The 9824-nt window shown below is 37.0% G+C and overlaps 1 protein-coding gene across 1 annotated transcript; it reads right to left on the bottom strand.

Moving 5' to 3' along the window:
• Positions 1-4385: 4385 nt before the first annotated feature.
• LOC141629549 (uncharacterized) lies at positions 4386-5105 on the bottom strand. Its single transcript, XM_074442530.1, has one exon. The coding sequence runs from the start codon at positions 5103-5105 to the stop codon at positions 4386-4388; it is 720 nt and encodes a 239-aa protein (XP_074298631.1).
• Between the last annotated feature and the right edge of the window lie 4719 nt (positions 5106-9824).

Consider the following 9824-nt stretch of genomic DNA (forward strand, 5'->3'; position numbering starts at 1 on the left):
TTTCCCAGTATTTCGTTGTTTTATGTTGTTCTTTAATTATTTCTCCTATTAATATATGATATCAATTCGATTGTAACACAAGTCTCCCCTAAACCACTATTACTAACGACAAATAGAAATTCTTTCTAAATCCTCAAATGAACCATATCATAGGTTGGAGAACCATCTTGGCTATATTATTTAAGGAGGATATTTGCTAGAAACATCCTAGGCATTTGAACGATGAGATATATACAACGGAAATTGAGTACACTTGCAATGATGAGATATGCAAGAAGGAGGGGAAGATATCAGGATTTAGTTCAATGAAATTGGAGGAACTATGGTAGTTCGTTCCAATAACCGAAGCTCCTATCCCTATTCACTGTGAGAACAGCAGGAGTTATTCTAAGGCGAAAGTGCATTTGTCCAGACTGCATCTAGACACATACTCAATAGTTTTATAATAAAGATTATACATAACAAAGGGAATTAGTATGTAGTAAGGTTAGGGAAAGTACAAAGTATTCCTAAAACTTACTAACCAAGGCCTTTTCATAGGCTAAGCATGATAAGTCATGCCATTTCAATTAAGTTGAGATGTATAGTTGTATACAATATTAAGTATGGATTATAGCTTACGTAGTAACTCATATAGTATCAATTTTACATATGTGATAATACATTCATCATTTGAGTTTTATTCAAAACACTTTTCTTATAATACTTTGTTTTCCAAATAGGTTGTCGAGAAAATATTGAACCCTATTTAAGTGAACTGGATTAACATAGTATTGGCCCCTAGTCACTTATATGAGGTGACGTCTCCAAGTTACTAGAGTGTGATGCGATTGATGGCAAGTTCAAGTGCCATAGAGTCGTAAGGGATGACTAGTCGATCACATAGGCAAACTGTAAGGGACACTCTGTCGGGCAGTGACCGCTTATAGAGTTCTGGTAATTCATATAGCCTGGTCGTGGCGAGAGCTACTATAATATTATTTTGAGTCAATTCTTTGACTAAAGACTATTCGCCCAAGTTGGCACAGATTCTGAGTGACTTTAAGTTATGCTCTACGACTTTCGTAAATGGGGTCAAATTGGCATCTCTTGGGTCATGATGAGCTGTGGCTATACAAAGGGAATAGTGCAATAGGAATTGTCCACCCCTTGTCAGGGTTATTTAAAAATCTCAGGGCCACTCGAGGAGTAGTGAACTGAAAATGTGTGGCCACGCTCGGAAGGTATCTTTGGTAGATAGTTCCGGTCAGACAGTTACTCTCTAGATCGAGGAAACCACTCTTGATATGATCACATGCAAGTACGACCTGCAAGACACCTTGCATTAAGTGGGAGATTGTAATAGGACAGGAGAATTGGTGACGCACACTTGTCTCGGACAAGTGGGAGATTGTTGGAGTATGTGTCCTCAACAATAGTGCGATCATATTATTAAAACTCATGATAAGAATACTTAAGGGATGATTCATTCATATAAGTCAACTTGCCAACATTAATCGGTAATGATTGGCTGACTCCAGTTTGACATTACTGTCGTTTTAACAGTGGTTATCAATTGATCCCTTACGGTCACTTCTAAAGGACGATTCCCTCAATTATAAAGTTAATCAATTGTATGACGATACAGATTGATTAAATCCTTGAATTGAACAAAATTGATATATAAGAGAGAAAATTATATCTTTTTTTTTTTGGTAGAATGTAAGAATTCTATTAATAATAATGAGTTATTACAAACTAGTTTATCAACCAAACAACAATTTAATCGAGTGCAAATTGCACCTCTACACAACAATTTCTGAATTATAATACTCAACTACGTATGGAATTCCAAATCAACTTCTTCCTAGTCTTGTTCTTACGACCAATACGGGCCTGAACCTCATGTATAATACGAGTTCCAACAATCTCTGGTCGCCATACCACCTGCTGGAACCTGCAGTGATTACGAGCCCACCAGATATGATATACCAGTGCCATCACTACCAAGGAAGTGAAAGTCCCCCTATTCTTGGCTTGAGCCTGCCACCAACTCAGAACATGCAGCTCAGGGATATTTAAATTACTCCATTCTTGTACCAACTTCAGAAATTTCCTACTATAAAGACAGAGGAAGAACAAATGTTCATGGTTTTCATCCTCCTCACCACACAAAGCACAAACTGTATCACTGCATTGAAACAATCTATGAAGCCTATCCATGGTTAGAAGACGATCCTGTACAAATAACCAGCTAATAAACTGATGATTAGGAATACCATCAGTAATCCATACTTGACTATACCAGGTCACATTAGTTGCCTCACTGCCAAGCCATTTATAGCCACTAGAAATCGAGTAGGATGCATCTTTGTCTAACCAGTCATGCTGTACATAACCAGGTAGAAGGGTATCCTTAACTCTACAAATTCTTTTCCAAGCCCAACTGCTGCCTTAGGAGGGTTTATATTCAGACCAGGGCACACTTTTTAAGTAGGTAAAATGCACCCACTTAACCCAGAGGTGGTCTTTCTTATCCATCAACCACCAAACATACTTTCCGACTGCAGCAACATTCCACCTTCTGATATCACACACACCCAAACCCCCTTGTTCTTTTGGCAGACAGACTTGCTTCCAGGACACAAGAGCATTAGAATGTGAGTTAGCTTCTCCTTTCCATAAAAAATTTCTGCAAGTACACTCTATCTTAGCCATAACACTGGACGGAATAATGTAGATCCTTGTCCAGTAACTATGGAGAGTACCAAGGACGCTTTTAATCAGAACTAACCTTCCTGCATAGGATAGTTTTTTTGCCCCCAAGGCTCTAATTCTATCCATAATCCTTTCCACCAGAAGGTTATAATCAAGAGCAGATAACTTCTTAGCAGAGATAGGCACCCCAAGATATTTAAAAGGGAGTTGACCTATCTTTAAACCAGTAAAATTAGCAAATTTCTCCAACAGTCCACTCTCCAGCCTATTGCCATACACATTGGACTTCAATTTGTTCATATGTAAACCTAAAGCAGCAGTAAAAGTGGATATAGCTCTCATCACAGAAATCATAGAATCCCAATCCCCTCTAAAAAAGACTAAAAGATCATCAGCAAAGCAAAGATGAGTAAGATTCAGTTTCCTGCAGAGTGGATGATGTTTAAAGCCTTCCAATTCAGTCAATCTATTCAAAATCCTTGATAAGTATTCCAAGCAAATAGTGAATAATAGAGGAGACAGAGGGTCACCCTATCTTAGACCTCTTTTACCTTGAAAAAAAACAAATAACTCTCCATTCAGTGAAAGGGAAAATTGAGGAGTAGTGACACACTCCATCAGGAGGTTAGTAAAATGACTTGGAAATTTCAGAGCTATAAGCATTTCTTTCAGAAATGACCATTCTATGGAGTCATAGGCTTTTTGCAGGTCTAATTTCATGAGCACTCTAGGAGAACATATCTTCCTATTATAGAGCTTGGTAAGATCTTGGCAGATAAGGATATTCTCCATAATATCCCTATCCTTAATAAAGGCACTCTGGTTAGAACTTATAATGTCAGGAAGAATAAGGCTCAATCTGTTGCACAGTACCTTTGCTATCCACTTATAAAGCGTATTGCAACAAGCAATAGGTCTAAACTGGCTCACATTCGTAGGAAAATCAGTCTTAGGAATAAGAGTGAGAGTGGTGCTATTCAGTTGCTTCAAAAGTTTTCCAGACTGAAAAAAATCCTGAACTGCTTTGATAACATCATTTCCAGTCACTGCCCAAGTATCTTTAAAAAATTGTGAACTAAATCCATCAGGTCCAGGAGATTTAGTACTTGGAATAGAAAAGATAGCCATTTTTATCTTCTCTCCAGTGACTGGCTTATTTAACATAGCAATATGATCACCATTGAGCACATTCCCTTTTCTTATAGTAGGAATATACACACTCTTCACACTATTGCTAGTCCCCAGTAGCTTCTTATAATAATTTTCAAAAGCCTCATTGATGTCCTGAACCTGTGACGTAACCTTACCATCAGAATCCTCAATTTGCACAACCTTATTAGCAGCTCTTCTCTTTTTAGAGTGAAAATAAGTTGTGTTATCATCCCCCTCTGCCAACCACTGAGCTTTAGATTTTTGCAGTAAGAAAGATTGCCTAGCCTCCTCTAACTGCCTATATCCATCAGCAGCTTATCTTTCAGCTTCAATGAGGGATGCATCCTGAGGTTGAATTCTTAATTCAGCTTGAATAGAGTGTAGAGACATAAGCATAATGTGAGCATTTTTCTCAATATCATGAAAATTATTCCTATTTAACTTCTTCAAGTCACCCTTCATTACTTTCAATCTCTTCACCACAGTATACATAGGAGTACCATAAATGCCAGCACTCCAGTGCTTAGTCACAATATTCATAAATTCAGGAGCCTTTGCCCACATATTAAAATATCTGAATGGAATGTTCCTCTTCCTATTGTCCTCATCAAGTTGTACAATACAAGGCAATGATCATATAAACCTTCTGGAAGAAAGTTTGCAAAAGATTTAGGTAACATATTGATCCAATCATCATTAATCATGACTCTGTCTATTCTGCTGTAAACCCTTTGTGAAGCCTCTTGCTTATTCGTCCAAGTGAAAAAAGATCCCACTGCTTTAAGATCCTCCACACCACAGTAATGCACACAATCCCGAAAGGGTGTTATCTCAGCAGAAGTAATCTGAGACCCTACTCTCTCATTAGGAAATAGAACATTATTGAAATCTCCTCCAATAAGCCAGGCTCCAGTAGTCTGCTTCTGATATGTTTTCAAACTATTCCAGAGACTCCTCCTATCAGCAGCCTTATTAAATCCATAAACAAAAGTAATCCAAAATTCTCTTTTTTTGACTCTATCAGTTAACCTAGCATGAATAGTATGTGAAAATACATGCTGGATATCCACTTGATAGGCCTGAGGATTCCATAACATCCAAATTCTCCCTCCTTTGTGACTTTGATGATTAGTGCAAATAGCCCAATTATTACAAATATTATTGCTAACTTTCAACCAATTATTGCCTTTAACCCTAGTTTCTATTAGACCAAAAACATCTAGTTTATTCATATGCAGGAAACGTCTAATATCCATCTACTTATTCACTTTATTAAGGCCTCTAATATTCCAGAATCCAACACTACCCATTACTACTAGTTTGGCCTGTATCCATTCCCACCTCCTTATTTCCAACTACACTTTTTTTCAGAGATTTGAGTTACAGCTTCCAAATAAGAGTGTCCCCCCTTGAGTAATTATAGGAGGATGTGTTTCCTGTCTGCTCAAATGAGATACATGCTGACCAGGAGTTAACACTCTCTTATCCCCAATGACACCCACAGAAGGAGTAACTACAGCTTGTACTACAGATTCATTTGATTTCTTACGCCATACCTAAGTGACCTTAGAGCCTTGTTTTGGTGCTTCTTTCTTCCTACACTGGCCGGTAGCATGCCCTATACCATTGCAGGTATTGCAAGTTATAGGGAGCCAGTCATACTCCAGTCTAATTTTCTTTTCCACCCCTTCCTCATCCAAGAAACTAATTGACTCAGGGTATCTTTGATTAACTTTCACCTCTATCATTAGGCGAGCATATCCCAGGAATGTCTTCTTTTCAGTGGCTTCATCTCTTCTTATCACTTTTCTTATCAATCCACCAATTTTGGTCAGACAGTCTTTGCCCCAAAACTTAAGATCAAGACCCATCAATTTAACCCAAATTGGCAGATATTCCATTCTTTGTTTCACAAGTGCAGTACCCACAGTCCACTCTTTTATCACAACTGGCTTGTTATCAAACATAACAAACCCATTTTGCAAAACCCTTTGCTGAATTGCCTTAGTCTTAAACCTCACCAAAAAAAATTCCATTAGGCATAAACGAAACCTTGTCATACTCATCCTCTTTCCACATTCGCTTAACAAATCCCTCAAGAACATTCCATGGAGGATTTGCGCCAACTACATACCCAAAGACAGAGGTAGACAAAAATTTAATCTCATCCTTAACATCATCTACCGTAAGCTTAAGCAAAGGAGACGCAGTTACCTTAGGAGCATTCCAAGAAACCTTCGTCCATTCCTGTTCATTCTCAGGATTAACCTCCTGATCTGGTTCAGGGATGTCATCCTGACCCGATTCACGAGTGTCTTCCGGAGCATCATCAAATTCCTCATCCAAATCGTAAGGCTCAAGAGTTTCCACAGTAAACTCCAAAACCCTATCACTAGTTCCATTACTCTGACCTGCAGCTGCAGTAGTACTCGAAGTTTCAGTCTCCTTATTTAATGGAGAAGAATTAGTATCAGTATTACGAGATTCAGTAACTTTTTTATTTATTTTTGATGTATTTAATGCAGTTTTTTTTGCTTTTGCTATCTTTTCACAGATCCCTAAATTGATTGAGTTTTTCAAATTTTTTTAGAGCTTTCTCTCTCTACATTCTCTCTCATTTTATTTATGGTTTTTGTAAATTATATCTTATTGTAATTTGATTAAATAAGATTCAATTTAGTAATTAATATGTTATATTACTAAAATTGATTATTGTTTATAAAAACAATTAAGAAAAGAATGAATGGTTAATTATAATTACAAAATATTGTGCATTATATTAACATGACCCATTTTATTCACATGTTATTATGAATTACTAGATAATTTATAATATGTACTTTAATTAATTTATATAATGACATTTAATTGTTAAATATGCATTAATATAATTAATTACATGATTAAATGCTACATGTGACATGTTGTGTGTGACAATAGACATTTGACAAAATAAAATTGATTTCCATTTTATGAAATGGACCGAAAATGGAAGGGGTTTTGGGTATAGGGGGTGTTTATTTTAATTATAAAATTAGGCACCATCATAACCCTAAAAGATAGCCTTGCATGCCTATATTTTAGATAAGAGAAAAAGCTAAAAGCGAAGGCCATGCATTGGCCTTGGTTGCCTCCTCCAACCGGCACCACCCCACCTGAAAAGAGAACAAGTTTCTCAAATACATTATTTATTCATTCACTCTTATGGGATTATGATTTTCTATTCTTCCATATTTTCTCCTAAAAATACATAAATTAGTTTATGTAATAAGTTTTGTTCTTAGATTTAATATCACAAACATATTACTAAGTGTGTAGTAATTTTTATTAGATTAAAATTTAAGATAAGCTACTTATATTATCTAGTTAATAATATTAGTAGAATTTTAGGATACTCTTGGAGTAATTGAAAGGAGGTTCTCATACATTTGGGACAAAAGGAATCATCTAATTTTTGAGCTCAAGAACATGTAAGAAAGGTTTTCTTGCTTGCGCCCTAATCCTATTTCCGTTATGTAAGAAAACCGTTTTCTCCTCATTCTTATTTTAAGTTATGCATGCACTAGTTTCACAAAGACTAAATAAATGGTTAATTTAGATCTAATTAAAAGGAGTTTTATTAAGGGGTTAACGAGTCCTTTCACGTGTTACATCCTCACGGCACAACGCAGCAACACCCTAACAAATGCCCTATAAATACAGTAGTAGGTCGATCAATGGTGGTCACAGTTAAGTCCGGTGAAGTCACGGTGGTCCACGGTAGCGTCATAGTCAAGCTCAATGTTATACGATGGTCTTACTACACGGTTTAATCGAGTAAAACACGAGTTTAATTATTTATGAGACGGTCTTACCTTGAAATGATAATTACTGTAGTTCTCCTTCTTCTTTCTTCTAGATCTCCTTCCCTCCTCTTTTGTGAATATATTGTGTTTATTTGTTAATAAGGTTTATGGTCAGGCTCTCTTCATCTATTTATAGTGATAGGTTGAGTTATAGAGAAACAACTAGGAAATTACCAATTATTATGTTTATTATTCTTATTACACAGAATTACTATTATTATTGTTATTAAACTACAATGCTATATGAGTACTTACACGAGCACGGTCCAATTATGCGGCCCAACTCCCATTCCCGACTCATCCATTATTTTATTACTTTATTCCGTCTCACAACATACTTCCTCTAATTATAAATGTCATTTATAAAATATGAAATGCTCAAAACATATTATTTCAAGCATGATTTACTATTGACCATGCCACTAAATTACAGACTATTATAGTCTTCCCTCCTTAAAAAGAACTTCGACACTAAGTTCACCCAAAACACCCAACAAGGCCGAATAACACCAGAATAAATACTCAAATTTAAATCGATAAAAGACACTTTCTTTATAAAACTTATCATTAAAATGTCATAAAACACGAGGTGTTACATCACGTCCCCCCTTAGAAAAAGGGTTACGTCCCCGTAACCAACCTACTTAATAAAAAAGACTAGGACACTTTTCTCTCATTGTTGCTTCAGCCTCCTAGGTAGCTTCCTCTATATTATGATTGGACCACAAAACATTCACCAAGGCTGTCTTACCATTACGAGTCTTTCCCACTTTTCTATCTAAAGTCTCTTTAGGCACTACCACGTACGACAACTCCTCATCTATCTTAACATGCTCAGGTTCTAACACATGGGTAGGATCACTCACATAGCTCCTCAATTGGGAAACATGGAACACATTATGGACCTTATCCAAAGCTGGAGGTAATAGTAGTCGATTTGCCACCTCTCCAACTCTGTCCAAGATCTCATATGGTCCAATAAATTTCTAGCTCAGCTTTCCTCTCTTCCCAAACCTTATCACACCCTTCATATGTGACACCTTTAGCAACACTTTGTCCCTCCTAGAAAATTCTGTCTCACTTCTCTTTAAATCCGCATAACTCTTCTGTCTATCCTGCGCAGCACGCATCTTCTGTCGAATAACTTGCACTTGCTCCACCATCTCCCGAATCATTGCAGGTCCCAACACAACCACATCTGACCTGTCATCCCAACAAACTGGACTCCTACTTTTCATTCCATATACTGCCTCAAAAGCTGCCAAGCTAATACAAGCATTGTAACTATTATTATAAGAAAACTCTATCAAATCGAGCCTCTCCTCCCATGGACCCCCAAAATATATCACATAGGTTTTCAACATATCCTCTAGTGTTTGAATAGTCCTTTCAGTCTGACCATCCATAGCTGAATGAAATGCTGCACTCATCCTGAATTGGGCCCTCATCAAAGATTGTAACTCTTGCCAAAACTTTGAGATGAACCTTGAAACGCGATAAAAAAAATGTATTTAGGTACATCATGAACCTTCACCACAAACTTGATATAAGCCTTTGCCAACTCAGCCTTACTCCACGATTCTTTTATAGGAATGAAGTGAGCCAATATAGTCAATCGATCCATAATCACCCATAGCATATTATTTCCCCTTTTATTCTTGGGCAAACCAACAATAAAATCCAAGGAAATGCTCCTCCAATTCCAATTAGTCACATCAAGATTGAACTTTAACTTGTGGTCTCTTATGCTCTGCCTTCACCCTTTGAAACACCAAGCATCTTGCAACAAATTCAGCTGCCTCCTTCTTCATCTTTGTCACCAAAAGGTCTTCTTCAAATCTTTATACAACTTGTCTCCTCTAGGATGAACAAAATAAGGTGTAGAATGCGCTTTAGTAAGAATCTTTCTCTTCAACTCCTGATTAGCAGGTACACACCACCTTCCAACAAATCAGAGACTGTCATCTGCATGTATCTCGAATTTAGAATAAGGCTTAGTGCCCATGGCCTCACGCCACTTTTGGATCCTCGGGTCCTCTTTTTGCTTCTCTTTGATCCCAGCATATAACTCAGTCTCAATGGTCAAATCTCCAATCGAATCAACCTTCTTTATCATCGAAATCCCCATTT

The sequence above is a fragment of the Silene latifolia genome, chromosome Y (genome assembly GCF_048544455.1).
Source record: "Silene latifolia isolate original U9 population chromosome Y, ASM4854445v1, whole genome shotgun sequence".
NCBI classification, from domain to species: Eukaryota; Viridiplantae; Streptophyta; class Magnoliopsida; order Caryophyllales; family Caryophyllaceae; genus Silene; species Silene latifolia.

Bases quoted from the DNA above. Each gene is read 5' to 3' on its own strand.
- LOC141629549 (XM_074442530.1), bottom strand. From the start codon at position 5,105: ATGGATATTAGACGTTTCCTGCATATGAATAAACTAGATGTTTTTGGT.